This window comes from Trichomycterus rosablanca, chromosome 13, assembly GCF_030014385.1.
Source record: "Trichomycterus rosablanca isolate fTriRos1 chromosome 13, fTriRos1.hap1, whole genome shotgun sequence".
NCBI lineage: Eukaryota > Metazoa > Chordata > Actinopteri > Siluriformes > Trichomycteridae > Trichomycterus > Trichomycterus rosablanca.
The window spans coordinates 19,018,104-19,042,931 of record NC_086000.1 but is presented as its reverse complement, the minus strand read 5'-3'; the positions used below and the strand labels follow the sequence as shown (position 1 = coordinate 19,042,931).

Here is a 24,828-nt window from a genome sequence, read left to right as displayed (position 1 = left end):
GGATAAGGCTGTGTGGTGGTGCAACAAGTAGTGTTACTTTAGGGTCCTGCAGACCTGGGTTTGACCTTTGCCTTCAGTTACACTCTGTGGAAAATACAGCATGTTCTTTTTATGCCTGAATGGGTTTTCTCTGAGTATTCTGAAAGTGTCCTACCTAACGAAGGGAGGATTGACTGAAATGATCATCAGTGTGTGAAATCATATTGGAAATACTTTTGATGATTAAGGTTTTTTTGCTAGTATAATTACATTTACATGCACTCTGAGAACGAACAGTTTCTGATTAGATTTGACTTCACTCAACCTTTGAATCTCTTACAGAAGACTGAATATTAAATTAGACTAAAAACAGAATTACATTGTGTGTATTAGCCGAACTTTCAGCAAACTTTAAACTCACTATAATGGAAGTTTGTGGGTGCTTGTTTCTGCATAACTACTTAGTCAGTTGTTTTAATTTTGTATGTAGGTGCCAAAAAACAACAATCCAATTAATTTACTAAGTGATTAAATCATTACTAGATTTTAAAGTTACAAAAAATGCTAGTGGCCATTTATTTGCATAGGTTGGGCATCAACCCAGATGTGATTGGCTACGTCTTGGGTGGCTGAACAGCCTAGCCATTGGGTGGTGCACTTGTCACTTGCTGGCTTAAAAACTGTTACAAATGGCGTATGTAGACCAGAATGATCAGTTCTGGCAACCCCTGAATAGGGGAGCAGGCAGGTAAAAATTGCATAGGAAATCCAAGTAACACACAATATTCACACAATATTCAAATCACCAAAATGTGTTCACTTATTATTTGAGATATTTATATTTACTACAATTATATATTTAGTCTAGCTATATTTTATCTAGTATAATTTATCTCTGGGGACGAACTGATTTGTTTTTGGCCTCACATGCTGGATCAGCATCAGATTGGATTTCACAAATGCTCAAATTTTTCTTTATTCTTTATACTTCTGAGAAATTGTGATTGTTTTGTGTAACTGGCTGGCACAGAGTCGGCGTGGATACTGTTAGAACGTCGATGTAGTATCAGTATCAGCTGTAATGTTAAAATTGTATATTAATCTAATTATAGGTGTTTAAGATATGCCTACAACTAAATAATAACATACTAATAGTTACATGTGCTAAACTTAAATGCAGTTTAATTACTGGGAGTTTTTCCTTTCAGTCTGTCAGTGGAGGAATTCTTTTTTCTGCTGGACAACATTGAGGAACGTCTCTCTGCTGGAGACGGCAAGCTGTACAGTAGCTCTCTTCTCAGTGAGGAGAAGCTCAGAAAGATTATTAGGTATGATACACTGCTTTGCTTGAATCTTTTCTCTCTCATTATTGTGTAGTGTTCTTGCTTTCAGTGGAAATTGCATTATCTCTTCCTTAAGAGCTCTCACTTTAAATGAAGTGCCATTACCTGGCACCAACATCACTCTATCAATAAATCTTTGCCTCAGTGAATTGTCATAGTAACCTCTCCTCACCGTTTAGTTGGTGGACTGATGATTAGATTGTCTGTCAACCAGCAGACATGCATTAGTTCTTAAAATCATATTATTCACTTTATACATATTACCTGCTCATGTTAAGCAATGAACAGCTTATTATAAATGATTTATTTGCTTTTATGTGTGCAGGAGCATAAACTATTAATAAAGAAACACACATGTCTGTTGGTTGATTATAATTGCTATTGAGCTCCATGGAGATGGTTGATGTAGCTGTGTCTATTTCCCAGCATGTGTATTCAGCGTGACGCGCTGAGAAACGAGGAGCTGAATGTGTGCGCAGCCGTGGTGCTACAGCAGTTGCCCTGGTTATTAATGGATTCACCTCATGGCTGTCTGCTACACAGTGACCTGGTCAGCACCCAGTGGTCCACTGCTGTAGAAGCAGCACACATCAGGTAGAGTAGAATTTCTGCTTTCTGGACGCAGGCCATCATAGCATGGCAAAGTTTTACCAGTTTTGATTTTCTCTTTCATGCTGTGTAGACTTTAAAAATAGCAAAGTTAAAGTCTTGTGGTTTGATTATTTATCCTTTTGTAGCAGAGTCTTCAGCACTGGTGTGTTCTTCTTTATTAGAAAGATTGTATGAAAATTGTTTAGCTATAGTTTATGTCTGCCAATTATTAAGATTTTTTCTCAGCAGTCTTACACCATTGCTGATTGTTTGAACTGTGAGTTAAAATCTAAACATAGCTGATGTGTTTAAGGGAGGGAAGCTCAAATAGGGGCTCTTCCTGCTGCCACTGCGATATGCAATCTTCATGACTGGTCTGGCTGCATGTGCCCATGATGGAGGAGTCACATGGAACCTGTGTAGCGCTGTGTGTGAACACACTGGCGGGTGATAAGAAGTGGCCACAGAGTTGACATTTGTGGCTCTCCACAAGTGGCAGTGGTTTCACAATTGGCAATTAGAAATTACTAGATTGAGAGATAAAGGGGGAAAATCCAGAAAAAAAGGTTACCTTACCTACTTCTGATCTGCAGACTGGTCCACATTGTATCATATTATACATTTAACTGTGGAGGTATGGGTCAGGTACTATTTCAAAGATTACATTTCTGTTTTCCCTCTACTTTGGTCATTTTGCTTAATTTAAAAATATTAAACAAAAATGCTGACCATTAGGTTGAAGGTGTGTAGGCCATTACCCTCTAAAATTAATAAAATTAAATAGTAAAAGAGTAAAAATATTGATTTCAATATACCAAAACAAAACTCCACATTGATTTTCACACAAAACCCTCCAATATTCATTTTCATATAAGAAATATCACACACACATTTGATTTCTCATGTATGTCAAAGAAAATAATTATGTAAACATAAATTTCACAAATAAACAATAACCTTTATTTTGTTGAATCAGTCCTATATCCTCGTGTTGTTTTGTCTAATATTTTCCTTTCTTTAGTGGAAGAAGTACTTCTGTGCAATAAATTATTACGACGTAATTATCTATCATTTATTAACAATAGCTTGATGTCAATTGCTGACCGGGTATACATATGGTAATATTGAGTGTGTGATTGTGTCTGTGTAACGCAGGTCATGTCTGTCAGGTGATAGTGCTTCTCTGTGGGAGCGGTGGTTCAGACATGCCCTTCAGCTGCTGCGGCAGGACGTTCTTTCTCTCAACAGCATCGTGCAGCTCTTCACTCCACTTCTAGTGCAATACAAAGCCTCCTACACAGACAAGGTAGCACTTCATCCACTCACCCTCTGAAATAGGTGTAGATTTGTGTCCTTTTTGAATAATGTGGTGTCTCCTCTGTTACTGGCATTAAAGGGCAATACCAGTTCTGCCTTAAAATAAACAGTTTTACGGGGCTTTTCTACAGGTCCAGGAGGAGGAAGATGTTAGAAAGTATATGGACATGCTGAAAAACAGGGTTACAAGCTAAAATCAAATTGTTTCAAATCAAAAATATTTATATGGTACAGATAGTCTATAACTTTATCTATAGTGTACATACTATAGATAGTCTACATAAATAAATTATTATATTTAATAATGTCAATTAAATGACATTCCGTATAAGCCCTCTGAGTAATAAGAAATTGTTCACAATTTAACTGTTAAAGTTATTTAACTACTGGGGTACTGATAAATAACAGTGATGAAGAATTTTCATGCCAAATACAAAACATTGTCATAGATAATATCTTTTTAGTATCTTTTTCTGTGACTCTTTCCTTATAGTGCTTGTCAGTTGTTGGTCAGTCGATTAACCATCACCATCCCTAATTTGTAGTCCATATCAGCAATTATGACTCTGCTGTCTTGTGACATCTTTACTGCATTTCTTTTAAAAGACTAAATGCTACACCAGTCAGGCAGCATACTGTTAGCTAAAACACCCCAATTATTAATATGTTAAATGCATTATTGGTAATTACACTAGAGACACACTAGAACAAGAGTGAGACTAAATGTGAAAGTGAAATTGGTCAATTAGTAATGATTAGGATTACAGAATTATGTTTGTGTGTGTGTGTATGCATATGTGCGTATGGTTGTGATACAGGCCGAAGTGCTGCTGAAGAGGCTTTTGACCCACGCAGCCAAGACTTTCCACTCATCGGAAAGTGAGGACGACTCATCCTGCAGCCTACCCTCGCTTTTAAATGACAGCGGGGAGATCAAAATGGCCAGACCCTCCAGAAATGTATTTCACACCACTGGTACACATGGTCAGTGCACTGCTTACACATTGAGTAGCCATACACAGCGACTTTATTTTTTACCAAATATATATTACCGACAAATTAGTGTTGTATATTAAATGAGAATTGCTATAGTAATGATCACAATATCCAACCAAATCAGTATACAGTGTATCACAAAAGTGAGTACACCCCTCACATTTCTGCAAATATTTTATTATATCTTTTCATGGGTCTTCTGAAAATAACTCAACACACAGCCATTAATGTCTAAATAGCTGGCAACATAAGTGAGTACACCCCACAGTGAACATGTCCAAATTGTGCCCAAAGTGTCAATATTTTGTGTGACCACCATTATTATCCAGCACTGCCTTAACCCTCCTGGGCATGGAATTCACCAGAGCTGCACAGGTTGCTACTGGAATCCTCTTCCACTCCTCCATGATGACATCACGGAGCTGGTGGATGTTAGACACCTTGAACTCCTCCACCTTCCACTTGAGGATGCGCCACAGGTGCTCAATTGGGTTTAGTCCATCACCTTTACCTTCAGCTTCCTCAGCAAGGCAGTTGTCATCTTGGAGGTTGTTTTTGGGGTCGTTTTCGAAGGGAGGGGATCATGCTCTGTTTCAGAATGTCACAGTACATGTTGGAATTCATGTTTCCCTCAATGAACTGCAGCTCCCCAGTGCCAGCAACACTCATGCAGCCCAAGACCATGATGCTACCACCACCATGCTTGACTGTAGGCAAGATACAGTTGTCTTGGTACTTCTCACCAGGGCGCCGCCACACATGCTGGACACCATCTGAGCCAAACAAGTTTATCTTGGTCTCGTCAGACCACAGGGCATTCCAGTAATCCTTGTTCTTGGACTGCTTGTCTTCAGCAAACTGTTTGCGGGCTTTCTTGTGCGTCAGCTTCCTTCTGGGATGATGACCATGCAGACCGAGTTGATGCAGTGTGCGGCGTATGGTCTGAGCACTGACAGGCTGACCTCCCACGTCTTCAACCTCTGCAGCAATGCTGGCAGCACTCGTGTCTATTTTTTAAAGCCAACCTCTGGATATGACGCCGAACACGTGGACTCAACTTCTTTGGTCGACCCTGGCGAAGCCTGTTCCGAGTGGAACCTGTCCTGGAAAACCGCTGTATGACCTTGGCCACCATGCTGTAGCTCAGTTTCAGGGTGTTAGCAATCTTCTTATAGCCCAGGCCATCTTTGTGGAAAGCAACAAGTCTATTTCTCACATCCTCAGAGAGTTATTTGCCATGAGGTGCCATGTTGAATATCCAGTGGCCAGTATGAGAGAATTGTACCCAAAACACCAAATTTAACAGCCCTGCTCCCCATTTACACCTGGGACCTTGACACATGACACCAGGGAGGGACAACGACACATTTGGGCACAATTTGGACATGTTCACTGTGGGGTGTACTCACTTATGTTGCCAGCTATTTAGACATTAATGGCTGTGTGTTGAGTTATTTTCAGAAGACAGTAAATCTACACTGCTATACCAGCTGTACACTGACTACTCTAAGTTATATCCAAGTTTCATGTCTATAGTGTTGTCCCATGAAAAGATATAATGAAATATTTGCAGAAATGTGAGGGGTGTACTCACTTTTGTGATACACTGTACATACACCACATGGCCAAAAGTATTTGGACACCTGACCACAGACTGTTTGGACATCCCGTTTCAAAAACAGATGCTACTGATATAGAGTGACCTCTGTGTTTAGCTGTAACAACAGCCTTTCTTTTGAGAAGGCATCTCACGAGAATAATACAACCCTAACACAACAAGTGCAAAAGGACACTCTGTGTTAAATGTTATTGTTGATTTTCTTTCCCTTACTTAACTGAATTAGAGCCAGTTTCCCATAGCACAGATGACCTTTGCCAGATGCTGGTTGAGTAGGGCTACAGGCTAGCACACTCCTTTGATGACATGTGCGGTTGCTGACCGCTTCTTTATAGACTGTTGGCACATTTCTAAATAGAGCTTTAAAAGATCCATTCTATACTTTCTGTATTTGGTCTTTCCTTCCTCAGACATGGCCAACTGGGTCTGTAAAGCATCCAACCAGGCAGGTGGCACCACTGAGATTTGAACCTGGGTCTCTCTGGTGGAGTGTTAGTGTAGTAGATTGCTGCACCAGTTTTTTTACTGAGGCTACCTTACTGAGACAGCCACCAGGTAGAAGATTGGTAAATTAGTACCTAAAACAGAAAATGTGTCAGCTGATTACAGCACTTGCTGTATTCCAGATCAAGGAGCATACCATAAATATTTTACAAACAGATTAGCTCCCACTGGTAAGCACTGCTCTGTATTGCTCTATGCTAGTATCTCAATGTACTGACTTCCATTTTGGTAAATAAAAGTACAGGGTGGTGTGGCTTTGTGTTTCTTATAAGAAAACAGTGTTTCAGAATTCCATTTCTTTGTCCTGATAAAGTGTAGTGGACCTTCAATTCCCCCTTTACACATATCCCAGTCTCTACCCTCATCAGTCCTGCTGTTCAGATAGAAAAGAATTTACAACATCCCTCTCTTTTTATTTTTTTTATTTTTATTTTTTCCTTTCCTTCACTCCCTCTGTCTGTCATCTTTTTTTCCAGGAGTAGAAAGTGACGAAGAGGACAGTACTGACCAAAGCCCTGTGAAAAGTATTCCTATTAGAGGTAAAAAGGCACTGCTGAGAATCACCCATTTGGAAGTTCTTTTGTCTTACATTTGGTCAATGGATATTTTCGTGGGGTCCCACCTTTTCCCCAAATAGGCAGTTTTGGAAAAATGATCAAGGTGAATCAGAGGTGAAGGTCTCAGCTTAGTGCATAGCAGTTCCTCTAATTATTGCAGGAGAATACAAGCTTGCCTCCCTCTATGTTCTTCTTTTCTTCGTACACATGAAACTGAGATTCTGAGACAGTATCATGCAGCCGTTTAATTGTTAGCTGGCTAAATGGGGGTGCCTCACAAAATCTGGCACTGGTTCTCATTATCTTCTACTGCTAGAGGCAGACTTGAAAAGACTGGCTGTAAAGGCATGTGAGTCCAAGGTAGCAAGCCCCCTGCACCAGGCTCAGAAATGTAAAGCTGTCCGTTATTCCACTTGGCTATCTGATTTCATGCTGTGCTTTTCATCTGCTGGCCTTCTCAAAGAAAGAAGTCCTGCTTCTTACTGTAGCTAATCAAAGGCCCGGCGGTACAAAAAAACATCTCTGTTAGCCCTGCCTACGCTGGAGATATTAATGGATGCACACTGAAGACTTTATGCTTGTCTTTTTTTGGGTCACTATAGTACACACCTAAATCATCTATATAATAAACCCTTTAATTTTATTGTCCATTATTGTGCATACACAAAATTGTTTTGTAGGCTATGCGGTACACATCAAAAGCAACCTTTAGAATTTATTCATCCAAGGGATTAATCAGTCAATAAAATGGAAAAAGCAAAGTATAACATGCTGGTGGGAGTTACATCTAGAGCTACAGTTTCAAATTCTGTTAGTATCACACTAATGAGGTATTGTTTATTTTTTATGTGCATATATCTCAGCTTGCGACCTTTTAAAGCCAGACGGCTTGATTGTTTTTCTTGGAAATTTAGTCACATTGTAGGGTTGAGACCTGTTTGATGTAATACTGAAGTATTTCTGTCAAATTTCCATATTACAAACTGCATTATGTATTATTATGTGTAACTGAAATTTATGTAATGTAACTGAATATTTAACATAAGTTATATTTCTTAAAATATTAGAATAAGTTGTTTCTACTGAATTTATCATATTATTTTTTTCTTTCTTATGAATAATTACTAACACCCCAAATAATTCTAATCATCCTAAATAATCAGTGATTAGATTCTTATGTTATACCTGAGAAAGGCCTAGTTTTTCCTTTGCTTTCCGATCTAGTCATATCCAGCTCTCCAACCATGACCAAGCCTTCTTACACACAGCCAATAGATTTTGGGTGTTTGGGTGCCCGGCCAGTTGATAGCATAGTTAAGATTTCAACTTGAGGGCTCGGCATCACAGCGGTGTTGGGCTGGCGCATAGATAAAAGTATTAGAGTACCTAACATGGCAAAGCTTTTGGAAAAAAAGTTATAGGAATATAGTAGACCATATTTGCTGAAGTCTAGCCAATGTATTTCCATTGTGTTTCATTGTGCATAGAAATACTAGAGAGAGACCAAACAGTCTGAAACTTTCACTTTAATATGTACACGTATTATCACCAAGGCTCTGTGAGCAAACAAAAGCCTTAAGTACATTTTCTGTCAACAGACTCTAAACCAGAGCAAAGTTGTTTTATTTAAAGTTGTAGAAATTGAAGGATGGTTTGAAATCTGCCACATGTAGTGTAAAGCATGGTGCGCTCATTGTTGCATGGCGATGGATATCTGTCTGGACTAAATCAATAGTTTAGTGTTCGTGGCCTGCTTACCACTTTCTTTCTTTGCTCCAGTAGGTTTATCAAACACAGAGGCTTGGTAAAGTTGTAAACTGAGTTCTTTTAACAAATATTTGATCAGCCAGTTTTGTTTGTTTTGTCTCTTTTTATCCAGAGACAAAAGCGTATCAGCTGCTTAAACAATCAGTGACACAAGAGAAGGAATGGAGGAATAAACAAGAGGAGCAGGAGGAAGAGGAGGAGGATAGATCTGATTTGAAACCATCAGGTAACTGATCTAGTAGCTCTTTCAAGGAAGAGAGAACATGTACACATTCATCAGAATATTTATGTGGTGTCTGGTGGGCTTGCTGCCGCAGCTGGTCCGGAGAGCCTGGCTTTCGATCCTCATCTTCACTCACTGACTGAGTAGTGTCCAGCCTCCCAGGAACATGCAAAAGGAACTCTGGCTGGTCTAAATTGCCTTTAAGAGTGAGTGAAAGAGGTGGCACCGGACTCATTGTGACTCTGATCAGAATGAAGCAGTTATTAAAATGAATAAATGAATACATTTGGTTTTAGGTAAAAAGTTACTGTGTGCTGCGACTAAACCTAATATTCATATGAAATTTTAATTGATTATTAGTGTGATTATATATGTTTCCTTGTCTTTTTTTATTCAAAGGATTATCTGAGATGAAAAAAAATCAAAGTAGCAGCAAGCAAGACATGCGGTAAGAAACTATACATACAATTATAATTTATATTACCAGAATTAATAATATGAGGAAAAATAAGTAAATACAAATAGTTTGGGGAGAAATAGTTATTAAAATTATACAATTATTATTCCCTATATATACAGTAGTACCTTGAAACTCAACGTCAATTGGTACTGGAAGTGGCGTTGCGATTAAAAGATGTTGAGTTTCAAGGTTTTTTTTTTCCCCATAAAGATGTATGTTAATGTGTTTTATGGTCCCATAGAACTGCATATAATTTAGGCTAATGTAAAATAATGAGGTGTTTTTGACACTTTTACACGAAAATAACACAAACATAATATAAAAAACACTGAAATACAATTACAAAACAGTTAAAATCAACATAAAAATACAATAAAACCTGCACTTTACCTTTACTTTATTGTTGCCTTATGATTCTTAATCGTGGAAATGCCTGATCTTGGAATACCATATTCCGTTCAGTAAAGGTGCATTTAAATGAGAAGTGGCAAAATAGCTTTTGTACTGGCTGTGCCGTTATTTCCTATGAAGTGTGGTGGTGCACAAAGCTTAGCATGACTTATTGTACTAAATCAATGAGCGAGGAAATTCATTAGTGGAGAGAACTTATGAGCAGTAATAATTACGAGAGGTTTAGTGTTCATATGTCGTTCTTGTAATACATTGTCACCTGAAGCTTTTTTTAACAGTAAGTGTTTTAGACTCTTAGCTGATTCTCACAATTTCTCAGCACCTCGAGATATAACACAAGTTTAAAAGTGAAACAGGAGAAAAATCCAGATAAACACAGATACATGTGGACGCTTTCAGAGTGGATTTCACACAAAGGCAGATTTGTCTCATATTTGCACTTTGACGTTTTATTGCAGCGCTCAAGCCAAGCACTGAACTGAACACGTTGAGTTTTTGGTAAACCTCGACTTTAGGGGTACAAATTTCTCAACAAAGGGCGTCGACTTTCAAAGATTTTGAGTTTAGGGGACGTTTAGTTACAAGGTACCACTATATAATAAAATAAGACTTGTAAGTGTACTTGCAGCCATGCACAGTGAGAAAGATGGATCGAAAGGCAAAGTGTAGATTTGTGATGGCAAGAGATTTGCTGAGGATGGTAGCATGTCTTTTGTCACCATGTCTCCATTTCCACAATAAGATGCAACATCCATGTCCATGAACTATTTGGAAAGCATTCCAGAAAATGCCTTCACTTAAATTTACTTAAATAACTGGTTTGATTGAGCTAATTAACCACAAGGAATTCTTTGAGTTATTTTAACCATCTTTATTGTAACTCTTCACTGATTTATACACCAAGCCTAACCACACAGCAAGTATGTTTGATTGGCCTTCCAAATCACGGCGTTAAATCACAGAAACGTGTGTGAATATTTTAGCTAGCACATCAATAAATCCATGTCCAATCAGCTAAGAAATGCAGAGGCGCAGACACTTCGTGCTGATGTGCCTCTTCACTGTGCATGTATTAGAGCAGGTAATGTGTGGGCAAACATTATGAGGAGTAATCGTCTTTGATTTCGCGTGATTGCCGAGTGCAGTGCCAAGACTAGGGCCAGGAGTCCGCCGGCCCAAGCTCCACCACGCCCTCCTCCGAACTGTTTCTTTTTTGCTCTGGTCTGCTCTCTCTCTCTCTGGGCCAGCATACACTATTAGCCAAGAGAAGGACATAATGGCCGCACTTTATCAGGGCTCTCTGATGGATGCCGTAGCCTGCCCGGTGAATGGCGCCATTAATAAACATGAGCCATCTTCAGGACAAGATGCTTTCAGATCATAACCCCCACCCCTCGACTTAAAGTCACACAGGGCTCTTTAAAATGTATTTGGAAAGGCATAGATACACGGACTCATCTTTGCTTTTTTGCCACGATGTAACAGTGCTTTGTTTTGGTTTGCTTTTAAATCACAGAATATGAAGTTGCAATTTAGAGAGTGAAAGATATTTGCACTGTTTTCTATTGAACGCTTTTATTTTTGTCCTGTGTATGAATGCCACTTACCATTGCAATTTCTTGCGCTTTATTGCCTTCACAAGTACCCTACTCTTGAACACTACAGAACATGGGCTCATCTCATTTTCTTTTTTTCTCTCTCTCTCTCCATTTCTCTCTCTCTGTGTCTCTGTCTTTCTTTTGTCTCTCACTTATTGCTGTTATTTTGTTACTGAGCTGATGAGCAACATCAAAAGACATGCTAGCTGGGCCTAAAATGTAAAAAAAAAAAAAACTCCTGCCTCTCTGTTGTCTTAGCTGTAATTACGATGTGGCAGTTAAGCTGACGCTACAGCTGAGGGATTGGAGTTTAAAGCTGGGGCTTTGGTGCAAAAAAATGCATTTATGGCTCTTTGTGTTGCTTCTCATTATGTGTGCGGCCGATTCATTAAGTAATTGGTTTGCAGTTGTTTACATGAGTATTAAGGCCCCCTATTCAGCAGCCTTTGAGAGATACATTGTGCAAATGTTGCATGTTATGAATGCCCAATAGGAGGCAGGGGGCCAGGCCTATTGGCCAAACACTGCACTTGGCTGAAAGGAGCAGAGAAAAGCGCCAGTCGCTTCTTTGCATAGCAATGACTCGCTCTTAATAAGCTTTCCAGATTAAATGCATGCAGTCCATACAAGATGCAAGAGATACTCTTAACACATTTATGTGTGCTCAGTTCACTATTATTGCACTAGAGAATCAGGGGCTTTCATATTGCTCTATTTTCCTGCTCTGCTCGTCTTTGGGCTTTGCATATTGCTGCAAGATACTTTATAAAGCACAAGCCAGTTCTTTTTTTGCCCTGTATTAATAATGATCGTGGAAGCAAACAGATCAGCTAAATTTTTTTTAGCAATAAGCTGTTCTGAACCTTTTTCGGCACCGTGTTTCACCAGTCGACATTTCTTTGTGCTCCAGTGCAGCTGAAAGGCATGATGCTGGAAGGAATAAGCAGCCGCACTTCATGTAAAGACCACTTGTTCACTGTCTTTGTTCAGAGGTGCATGCCACAGCTTCCTCCTCTCTTGCTGCTGTTCTGTTCTCTTTTACTATAGGCATGTGCTCTGACCTTGAGCACCACATCATGGGTTATTTAGTTGCTTTATTTTTAGTAGTAATGGGTATTTTTATAGTCATTGCTAGTCTGATATTCACATTTGTCAATGAACAGTATTCAAATGTCTGAAAAAGAAAATAGTTTTAATAATTAAGTTTAATAATGAATGTGCTAGAGCATTTACATTTGGGCTTTTATCCAATGCAACAGTTGAGGCGGCATTCAGTTTATGCAACAAAAGGTAAAGGCCCTTGCTTCAGGGGCCAACAGTGTCAGCCTGGTAGAACGAATAAAAGTTTGCAAATGGAATTTCAGTGATTTGTGCAACTGTTTTTTTTTCTGTGACAGAATTATAGGGTCTGTCTGCCTGCCTGCCTGTCTGTCTGTCTGTCTTTCTGTCTATCTATCTATCTATCTATCTATCTATCTATCTATCTATCTATCTATCTATCTATCTATCTATCTATCTATCTATCTATCTATCTATCTATCTCTGGCATCTCTCTCTATTGTGCAAGCTATTGTGCAAGAAGTAGTGTTCCAAAATCAGCGTCCCCAGGCCCATGGCGATTTACAGTTCTCTTAAATGTAAACTGTGACACCCGTGTTCCTGTCGTCAGGTTTTAATTTCATACCGTTTTTTGTGGATATTGGATTACATCATCCAGTAATCCAGACAAATGAATGACAGCACAAGGTGACAGATTTTTTTGCACTGTTATAATAGACCATTGCCATGGGTGGAGAAGTCATTATATATATACAGGGGTTGGACAAAATAACTGAAACACCTGTCATTTTAGTGTGGTAGGTTTCATGGCTAAATTGGACCAGTCTGGTGGCCAATCTTCATTAATTGCACATTGCACCAGTAAGAGCAGAGTGTGAAGGTTCAATTAGCAGGGTAAAAGCACAGTTTTGCTCAAAATATTGCAATGCACACAACATTATGGGTGACATACCAGAGTTCAAAAGAGGACAAATTGTTGGTGCATGTCTTGCTGGCGCATCTGTGACCAAGACAGCAAGTCTTTGTGATGTATCAAGAGCCACGGTATCCAGGGTAATGTCAGCATACCACCAAGAAGGACAAACCACATCCAACAGGATTAACTGTGGACGCAAGAGGAAGCTGTCTGAAAGGGATGTTCGGGTGCTAACCCGGATTGTATCCAAAAAACATAAAACCACGGCTGCCCAAATCACGGCAGAATTAAATGTGCACCTCAACTCTCCTGTTTCCACCAGAACTGTCCGTCGGGAGCTCCACAGGGTCAATATACACGGCCGGGCTGCTATAGCCAAACCTTTGGTCACTCGTGCCAATGCCAAACGTCGGTTTCAATGGTGCAAGGAGCGCAAATCTTGGGCTGTGGACAATGTGAAACATGTATTGTTCTCTGATGAGTCCACCTTTACTGTTTTCCCCACATCCGGGAGAGTTACGGTGTGGAGAAGCCCCAAAGAAGCGTATCACCCAGACTGTTGCATGCCCAGAGTGAAGCATGGAGGTGGATCAGTGATGGTTTGGGCTGCCATATCATGGCATTCCCTTGGCCCAATACTTGTGCTAGATGGGCGCGTCACTGCCAAGGACTACCGAACCATTCTGGAGGACCATGTGCATCCAATGGCGGTGCCGTGTATCAGGATGACGATGCACCAATACACACAGCAAGACTGGTGAAAGATTGGTTTGATGAACATGAAAGTGAAGTTGAACATCTCCCATGGCCTGCACAGTCACCAGATCTGAATATTATTGAGCCACTTTGGGGTGTTTTGGAGAATCGAGTCAGGAAACGTTTTCCTCCACCAGCATCACGTAGTGACCTGGCCACTATCCTGCAAGAAGAATGGCTTAAAATCCCTCTGACCACTGTGCAGGACTTGTATATGTCATTTCCAAGACGAATTGACGCTGTATTGGCCGCAAAAGGAGGCCCTACACCATACTAATAAATTATTGTGGTCTAAAACCAGGTGTTTCAGTTATTTTGTCCACCCCCTGTATATATATCTTTTAGTCATGGTTTCTTATTAATTTAATACTTGCAAGGAGTAACAAGCTACTACTTGTCTGCACAGGTTTGTTTCAGATACTCAGATAGTAGGATTGGTTAATCTAAACTGTGTCCAGGTGTCAGTCAATAAATAAGTGTGCGTTGCCCTGTAATGGATTGATGCACTGTCCAGAATATATTTCTGCCCTGCGTCTGGTATTGCTGGGTGACGCCAGACCCACTGCGACCCTGATCAGGAAGAAGCAGTTACTAAAGTTCAACCAGTAGCCAGTGGAAATGTGATGGTCTGAATATTTCCGAGTTTCTTTTATTTGTTTATTTTGGTTTGCGGTGAAAACTATAAAAACATGTAAAGTTGCATTATGATGAGAGGTCTGTGGGTTAACGAAGCAGAATGTAAAGCCTAAACACACACACACACACACACACACACACACACACACACAGTCCAACAATAGTGTTTCTCACCTATCAGCTTGGCTCTTGTAAATGAATGATTGTGTGGGTGTGTGTTGTATGTGTGCATTAAAGAGAGAGAATTATTGAGAGGAAGCTGTTTAGCAGCATTTAGTAGAAGCAGCCAGTGGAGGTCACTCTGCTTCTTTCTGCCCTGCTCTGCTCAGTTGTTTTAGCCAAAGCAAATCTGGTTCAGTAAAGTCTTGAATGCATAAAGCTACCAGACATTTAGTTGTTATAAGTTGTTATACATTTTATATACGAACAAAAATAAATAATGTGGTGTGGGAGCAGTGGATGTAAAATAACAGTTTGGCAAGATACTGTTCATGCCCGGTATATTAAAATCACCAACTATATACTATCACATAACTGTAGGCAGAACTGCTTTATGTGATTCCTATGAAAGAGAACTGAGAAGCCATGCAAAGTTACTTTATAATTAATGGGCACCAGGTTTGTCATGTGAATGTAATTATTTTTTATTTTTTATTTAGCAGTGAGTGAAAATAAGCAAGGAATAAAACACATTTCTCTACTTTTCTACAAAAAATAAAACCATATAATATATAATATATAGACCATCTGTATGGTCACTACACTACACCAGAATTAGTGTGCTGTTGCAATTGACATCAGCTCTGTGACTAGGTCGCCAGCTTAAGCTGCAGGTCAGTGCTGTAGGTCAACACTGTCATTCCTGAAAAAAAAACCAAAAAAAAACATCTTAAGTGTTCGGTTGTCTTTGTGCAACACCTTTGCACATTAAAAAAATGCACATTATTTTAAATATATGTTTTTATTATGACCTTTTTTTGCTAGAAATGAACAACAAAATAACAATGTTGCATTCTAGTAATAAAAATGTAAACAAATTAATTCATTCATTTTTGCAAGCTGTGTTATTCTATTAAGGGTTAGGGTGGGTCAACCACCACCACATATTATAGCAGAAGTACACCTTACGCAGGGACTCAGTTGCATGGAGAATCAATTTCCCTTGCTTACTGACACCTAGGGGGTATTTAGAGTTCGAACCTGTTTATTTTCTGCATTTTGTATGATTGGTATGTTCGGTCAGATTATGTGTTTAGAACTACAGTACATGTTATATAAAGATCTGCACATACTGCCATGAAGACTTTTGACCATATCACACACTTAGCCGTTGAAAATACTTTGTCCTATTAATTATTAAATCTCTTTTGTTAAAGCAAATACAACAAAGTGTAGTTAAGACATGACGCTCACATAGATGTATATTTTCCAAGTAAAACAACTATTGGAAATTAATTTGTAAACAGAATGACACTGTATCTCACCTGGCGCTCTGTTGAGGATGTATTTCTGCTTGTTGTTTTTGGTGGCACTAGACCTATTGCAACCCTGACTAAATAAATAAATAACATTGTACTGCATTTCATTTCATTTTATTTATATTAATGGCTTTATCTCGGCCAGGGTCACGTTGGGTCTGGTTCCACCGTTAAACATTGCGTATTGGGAAGGAACGCTTGAAACAGTGTGTCAGTCCATCACAGGGCTTTGACCACCCCTGCTCAGACATAGCCTGTCATGCCTGTTTAGACGACTTGCCAGCCGATAGCATAGTGGTGGACTGTTGGTGGGTTTGCAATTATTTTACACTTACTTTCTCTAAGGATATTTTTACAGCAATATGATCCGTGGGACCTGGAATTTGTCCTTGCTTTTGGTCACTGTGTGTATAAACTTTTTAATATTTGTGTAGGTTTTCACTAGTAATGTAGGTTTTCTCCTCCAGAGGTTGTACTGACTTTTTTAAACTGCTATTAAGTATTTAATGCCCTGCAATGGAAAAAAGGCTTTGACCAGACAGTATATATTTAAATACATTAAATACAAGTTATTGAAGAAAAGCCTCAGAATATGTACTTTGTCTCTATTAAGTATGGGAAGAATGTAACTATATTTCCCAGACTGCCTTTTCACTGTGAAACACACCTCCAAGGTAATGCTTTCACTGTGTTTCTTGGTAGTGGAGTTCATTTACATTATACAGATACAATAATGAAACAGTTCTCAGCTTTTTTCTCATAAAGTTTTTAGTATTAATATATTTATCTACTATTACCCAGCCTTCTTTTCTCTCCTCCACTTCTGCCTTTGTGAGAGCCTGTACATTATTGATGACCACGTTTCGTGGTGTATAGCCCTCCAGTCTTCCTACGTGGTTCAGCACAGCAGCTCTTTCTTAGACTGAAAGGTAGAAAGCATCTTCTCTCCTCCTGCAGTTCCTGTGCTTAGCCAGTAGAGTGCAGTCCTATTTAGCTTACTAAGTGTGTGTGTGTGCGTGTGCGCGCGCGTGTGTGTGTGTGTGCGTGCGTGTGTGTGTGTGTGTCAGTTCAGAGCAATGGCCTGTAGAGGCCGCTCCTGCTGCTCTTGTCTCAGTCATTACCTCATTGGAAGCTACCCCCACCCACCCTTACCCCACCGCAGTGCACTGCAGAGGTCTAATCAATCCTAAATCAGCCATGTTGCAGGTCAATGCTGGGATGAGTGTAGGAGGAGGTGAGAATGGCTCCGCTGCCTCATTTTTGCACCCTTACACAAACATTGTTCCGGAGTGCATGTGCTATTAGCATTTCTGTGTGGGTGGCGGATCTTTTTTTTGTTTTCCAGCCAGGTAAATAAGCAGAACTGTCCTTAACCACAATGGTCTAATTACAATAGATAATTGTCAGTTTGGAATGATTCTTGACCTGTCTAGTGAGTGACAAATTACTACTTTCTTATTAAAGATATGAATTTGATTGAGAGGACACAGTCTTACCATATAGCATACCTTTTGTTGTTTATTCTCTCTCTCTTTTGTAAATGGGCTTGCAGACATAATGATATATGTATATATACATATACATACATCATACACACACATATCCATCCATGATGTTAAAACCACCCCCTTGTTTCTACACTCACTGTCCATTTCATCAGCTCCACTTACCATACAGAAGCACTTTGTAGTTCTACATTTACTGACTGTAGTCCATCTGTTTCTCTACATACTTTTTTAGCCTGCTTCTTCAATGGTCAGGACCCCCACAGGACCACCACGGAGCAGGTATTATTCGGGTGGTGGGTCATTCTCAGCACTGCAGTGACACTGACATGGTGGTGGTGTGTTGTGCTGGTATGAATGGATCAGACACAGCAGTGCTGCTGGAGTTTACAAATACCATGTCCACTCACTGTCCACTCTATTAGACACTCCTACTTAGTTGGTCCACCTTGTAGATGTAAAGTCAGAGGCGATTGCTCATCTATTCCTGCTGTTTGAGTTGGTCATCTTCTAGACCTTCATCAGCGGTCACAGGACGCTGCCCACAGGGCACTGTTGGTTGGATGTTTTTGGTTGGTGGACTATTCTCAGTTCAGCAGTGACAGTGAGGTGTTTAAAAACTCCATCAGCATTGCTGTATCTAATCCACTCATACCAGCACAACACACACTAACACACCACCACCATGTCAGTGTCACTGCAGTACTGAGAATGATCCACCACCCAAATAATAGCTACTTTGTAGTGGTGCTGTGGAGGTCCTGACCATTGAAGAAAAGCATGAAAGGGGGCTAACAAAGCATGCAGAGAAACTGATAGACTACAGTCAGTAATTGTAGAATTACAAAGTGTTTCTCTATGGTAAGTGGAGCTGATAAAATGGTCAATGTGTGTAGAAGTGTTTTCTAGGATAGATATTGCTGCACCAGTTACAGTAATCCCTCCTCGATCGCGGTGGTTGCGTTCCTACAAGTTCATACAAGTTAAAAATCAGTAATATTTTATTTACATTTGAAAATAACTACGGATGCATCGATACCATTTTTTCCCAACCGAGTACGAGTAAAAGTACATGTATTTTTGCACTCGCCGATACCGATACCTATTTAGAATGATGCAATCTGGAGCATTATGGAATAGTGTAGTTTTTAGTGTAAAATAGTGCAGTGGAACAGACATCATTGAGAAAGCTTCTGACAAGCTAACGTAAACGTTCATTAATAAACGCACGTAATTAACGTTGTGCACATCATACATGCGATGCGATTCTGCTGATTGAAATATTTACTTTAAAAAGATAATACAGTCCCAGATCCCATCTGAGCCGATTCTATCAGCACATCCATTCGTGGTTCACTTCGGTAAATCGTAAACGACTCTGAGTCGGCTCCCGCTCTGTGGTAATAACCAGTATAATTAAGCCTGAGCTTCATTATGTAAGCGAGTCACACAAAATGTTCTGTAGTAGTTGGTGTTTATTTACAACCGCAACATTCATTATAACAGTAAAAACGGAGAATTGACTGAGAAAAGAAACTTACGCTGTGCTTAAAATGAGTCGACTCCTGAATCACTGGTATCGACACTGTGAACAGAGTATTGAACACAAACACGTCCTATAACAGCGGTCGCTGCTTTTGTAACCGGTTATCTTCACTGTTAGCTCTATTTTGAAGGGGTTTTTTTGTCAAACGGAACTAAATAACATTAAATGTGCGTGTGAGCGTGGTCAGTGAGAATAATTCAATCTGTCTCCCGTGGGTGAAAAATGAATTGCTTTAGTTTCAGAAGTAAAAAAATCTCGTTATGCCCCCCCCCCACCCCCCCCCCCCCCCCGCGCCCCACAGGTTAACGCAGCAACGTGCACTAGGCACAAGGTATCGGATGTTTAGTATCGGAGCCTCGTTTGCGAGTACGAGTTAATGAGCGCGGTATCGGGCTAATACCCGATACTAGTATCGGTACTCATGCATCTCTAAAAAGAACTCCATTCGTTTGTCCGCACCGTCAGCCATGTTTATTCTTCTGTAAGAGAAGAGTGCCCAACCCGCAATGAATTCTGGGATTGCCTTGATCACTAAGGCAGCGTCGGATGCTCACTCGTTTTTGAGTGAAAATAACATTAAAATGTTGAAGGATTTAACAGCCTCCTTATCGGAAGCGCACAGGATGACGTGAAATTGCGTCTATGTAGAGAGCTCCCTAGCTTTTCGACAACACCCCTTGTCTGCAGAAATCCGCGAACCAGCGAAAAGTCCGTGATTTATATTTAGACATGCTTGCATATAAAATCCGCGATAGAGTGAAGCCACAAAAGTCGAAGCGCGATATAGCGAGGGATTACTGTATACTCTATAGACTGGCAATTACAGCTGTGTTGTAAACTGTCCCAAAACAGCAATACTTATCCCAATTTGGCTGTACATGGGCAGTGAAAGTACCTAGTGATTGAAGTACTGGACTGGTAATCAGAATGTTGCTGGTTCAAGCCCCACCACTGCCAGGTTGCTTCTGTTGGGCCCTTGAGCAAAACCCTTAATCCTCAATTGCTCAGACTGTGTACTGTCACAGTACTGTATGTCGCTTTAGATAAAAGCATCTGCTAAATGCTGAAAATGTAAACATAACAGTTCTATATAGTTCTATATACATAGGAAGAGAAAAGTGAGATTTCATTCAATCGGCACTCTATCTGAACATGATTGTGAATTTTAAGTGAAAGGTAAAACAAATCTGCTACGTGAATATGTTTCAGTTTTTAAAAATCCAGCAGAAAGAATCACCACAACCAACATTCTCCTCCACTTTTCTTTGAGAAGTATGATATCATGATCTGTTACTGTGATATTGATACCGTTATTCTGTAATTATGAATTTTGGCTACACTGCCCACCCTGCTTTGCTACCCGCATGTCTTTTATCAGGCATTTTATTCAATGCAACTTTTCAGAGGGATATTCATGAGTGAAATGAATGATGGGTTATAATGAACTCAGCAGTTCAGGGACTTTGACTACGTGTTTGTTTCTTTTCAATAGCAATATTGGAGTAGAGAAACAGTCTCCCACAGCCTTTCATTATGTTTAATCACACAACTATAATCATGTAAGATCACTGGTATTATGAAAATGATTGCCCAGATGTCATTTGTGGAACTGTAATAGTCTGTTTACATGTAGCACCCTAAATGCAGCATGCTATCGGTCTCAAATTCTCAGTTTAAATTCAAAACAGCAACCCACACATGACATATATTAACGATCATATGCTTGCATCTAAATGAACTGCACTCTGCATCCAACATTACAAATATGTCCAAAACAATGTGCAACACAGGATGAAAAAAGACACAAGCACTGTGGTGGAGGTAAAACAGACGTTTCGGTGGTAATTTGCATCATTTTACACATTACATTCACCTCTCTGGATGAGATTCAGCCAAACAGTCGCCCAGCCAGTCTTACATATTCAGATTCATTGCCTCAATTAAGTGAACCTCAGCACAAGATGAACTGGCATAAATGTTTATGGAAATGGAATATTAGATTGGAGGGGTCAGTGGCATTCTCAGCTCTCTATGGTAATCATGTCTTGAAATCAGACCCATCCCTGTCTGAAGAGCGGCATCTGATGGAGCGTTTCCAAGTTATATGGAAGAATAGGCTGATTAACTATCTGTATTTATCATATTGTTTGTTAGAGCTATATAGAGAAGAGGCTGACATGTTGAGGAGCGTTTAGAAAGAAATGTAATTTATAAAACGGATAGTTCCGGTCCTAAAATCTGATTGGCTGAGCCGCGTTCGAAGCCGTTGTAAAATCCCCGATAAACGTACACCTAGGACCACCTCACATCATTCCATATTAATACGCCACTGAATGGAAAAAGTTAAAGTTATTTTCGCCCTCATGTTGCCTAGCAACACTGTTAATCGGACTACCTTGCGTCGCGGAAGAATGCTTTATTGTAAGTTTATACACAATAAATACATTTATGATAAAAAATTGTTGTATTTATTGTATTTTATGTTGACCGCAGTTTTATAAAAGCAATAAGCCACTCGAGACCGTACGTTACTGTTATGATTTTAGCACGGGGAAAGAAGTTTTAGGCACTCCGCTTCGCGTCGTGCCAAAAACGTCATCCCCGTGCTAAAATCACAGTAACGCACGGCCTCTCGTGGCTTATTGCTTTATTATGTACATTGTCATGTCCTCCAAACTGGAATGGGTTATAATGTTCAGTGTTCAGTATACATTTTCTAATTAACAAATAGTGACCTTTTGCTCATCAAATGTTTCAAATCGAGTATTTCCAGTATTTCCATTTCCTGAGATATTTTTAAAAAACCTAACAAGTAACAAGTGCTTTCCAGGAGAGATATTGCTGCACCAATTGTACTCTGGTATAGACAGACAATTACAGCTGTCCCAAAACAGCAATACTTATCCCAACTTGGCTGTACATAACAGTTCTATATACTGGTTCTGGGTGCTGGTTTTAGACTAAATTAAAATCTAATGCTGGAACGTATTTGCTAGGTTGAGTTTGTTGGATCAGGAAGTTGGGTTGACGTCACCCACAGTAGGTTGTTATTCACTAACCCACTGATGGTAGATTTAGGGGATGGACCTGAAAGCAGGGCATGGGTCCATACAATTTTTTTTATTTGTTTAAAGTTGCATTCTGGTTTAAAGTATGCTGAGGTAAAGTTCCGAGTGTCATTAGCATGTATTTGCAGTACAGAGGTTGGTCTACCAACCAAACATCTGGTCAGTGGGTTTCTTATCGATTGGTAAATTGGGTACAGGGGGTGACAAAATGTACAAAACAAAAGATTTGATACTGTATACCCATAGTTAATCTACAGTATATTGTAGGTGTAGATTATAAAATAATATGTGAATACTTATATGGTAGATTAACCTAATGGAGTGTTTTTTTATTTAGATGATATGAGTAATTTTTGAATGTGCTTTAGTGAAAAGCTTGCCTGTAGGTGTATACGTATGCATTGCACAGTGAAAAATATGTTTGGTATAGCAGTGCCAAGACTGAGCAATGATAATTAAATTTGCCTATACAGTGTAATAAGTGAATTTACGCAAAACGTTGTGAGCCTTCATAGTTTCAAAAACAACCCAGAAATATAGTTTTTTTTCTTATGCCATAATAACAGAAAATATATGATAACGTACAGGAAGGTGATGAAGATGAACATGAAGACAACATTGTTAAGGCCTGAATAGGCCCTGCGCTGATGGAAATTGAAGAGGAAGCCTGTATGAAAAGTAGCTCGAGCTCTTGCATATGCATTGCTTTAGATCAAAGGCTTGCCATGGGTCACTCATTTACATAGAGATATCACTGATGCTATGGGAACCCAGCAACCCTCTGCTCACAACACTCGTGAAGAAAGAGGGCCTTGACCATGTCCTTCAGCACAATTAAAGAAAGGAGTCAAGGAAGTTTATTTGGTCACTTGGCTCATCTGGAAACAGCCTTAGCATGAACATAACTCTCTGGATTTGTTAAGTTGTCTAAATATAAATGACATTTGTAGGAGAGTTGAGAAAATGTATGTTTAAAAAAAACAAACAAAAAAAAAAAAAACTAATGTGTTAATTTTTAACAATTCACTGTCTTCAGTGACTGGAGCAGCTTGTCTGTTTACACATTTTATTTGACCTACATTTTTTCTGCACATATATGATGTAAATATGTGACAAGCAGATCATTTAAAACCTTATATTCCAATTTGCCCAGTATTTTCATGTATACTATATTATCATTATTTTTTACAGAAATGACCCCAAAGAAAAATGCCAGACTTTTACTGCTGTTCAGTCTAAAGGTAAGATCTCATTCAACCTATGATATCCAACATATCAGTGGTAGAGAAGGACACAAAGAGTGTGATTGTAGTGCGCAATGCAGGTACTGCAGCACTGAAAGTAGTCCTGCAAAATAGCATCATTGTGTTTCATCTGTTTACACGCATCATCTAAAAGCCTACATTCTTATAGACGTAGTTTGTACAGCTCTGTTTAGATTTTATGTTTTGATTATTTTTCAAGGTAAAATATTAAAACATCCTTTATAGGAAACAGATTCTTCACAATTGAGTGCACAGTTAATGTTTATTTGCTGAATTTAACTGGTAATGTTAATATCAATGCATGTTTCCTGTTAACAGTTAAATGCCCAAATAGCATGCCTGTATGTGTGACATAACCAAACGTATAATGTGCATGTTTATTTTATCCACAATACTTCATATTTAATTTCTAATTTCAAAAACTGATGTTGCTTGGATTAGATAAATGATTTATACATTTACACACAATGTAGTGCTTCTTTATTATCGCCTTTCAATGTAAGATATTAATTCTGCAAATATATTTTATTTTGTTCTCAGCTTTTTGGGGTGATTCAGATGACACCAACTCTGAAATTGAAATGGCCTTACGTCCCAAGTCCCACACTCCCAGTAACAGTGACTTTGATGACTTTTATGAATAAATATTTTTTCTAAAGTAAGACCATATTAAGTTTGCATTTTAGGTGATGCTATGCTCTGATTAGCTGCTTATCTATTGAACTAAAAAAAACCAAACATTTTATGAGAAATATTACCAATATCAGAAAATACTTAAGGAGAGACCTCTTTATTATAAGAGAAGAATGTGAAGAGTGTTTGAAACCTAACTGTGATAACCCTGCTTGAGTCTCTTTGAACTGAACAACACTTGGACCTGGTTAAAATAGATTAAACTTGGTTTTCAAAGTGATTTCCTTTGCTCTGTGGTGGATATTACGCATTTCCGATGCTGTAGGCATCTCAACACATTTTAGCATCAGAGAGTTGGAGTAGAATGTTGTGAGTCAACTCTTGTGAAAAGCCGGTACACAATGGCCACTCTGGATGCTGCTGAAATACCTTTGAACTCACTCAAGTACCTGTTGCCCATTTAGAGGGACAAAATGCACGGCACTCATCTGAATATAGAAACAAATACTCTCTACGTTTGTAGTGGCCCAAGAACAATATCAGATGGCTTAACGTGACAAGGTATTTTTGTCTGCAAACGCTGCTTTACCTCCGGACAAATA

The 24,828-nt window shown here is 39.2% G+C and overlaps 1 protein-coding gene across 3 annotated transcripts in view; it reads left to right on the top strand.

The window, feature by feature from the left end:
- Positions 1-24,255, top strand: part of kiz (kizuna centrosomal protein) — a 38,460-nt gene extending 14,205 nt beyond the window's left edge. Inside the window, exons 7-15 of one of the 3 annotated variants that reach the window (XM_063007399.1) lie at positions 1,188-1,307; positions 1,749-1,916; positions 3,069-3,219; positions 4,049-4,214; positions 6,825-6,887; positions 8,785-8,898; positions 9,295-9,343; positions 23,520-23,569; positions 24,134-24,255. In XM_063007399.1, coding sequence (XP_062863469.1) covers positions 1,188-1,307; positions 1,749-1,916; positions 3,069-3,219; positions 4,049-4,214; positions 6,825-6,887; positions 8,785-8,898; positions 9,295-9,343; positions 23,520-23,569; positions 24,134-24,237 — 985 coding nt within the window. In that variant the 3' untranslated portion in view covers positions 24,238-24,255. Of the gene's footprint in view, positions 1-1,187; positions 1,308-1,748; positions 1,917-3,068; positions 3,220-4,048; positions 4,215-6,824; positions 6,888-8,784; positions 8,899-9,294; positions 9,344-23,519; positions 23,570-24,133 lie in introns of those variants that run through there. The other 2 variants (XM_063007400.1, XM_063007401.1) reach the window with 2 other exon arrangements.
- The last annotated feature ends 573 nt before the right edge of the window (positions 24,256-24,828 follow it).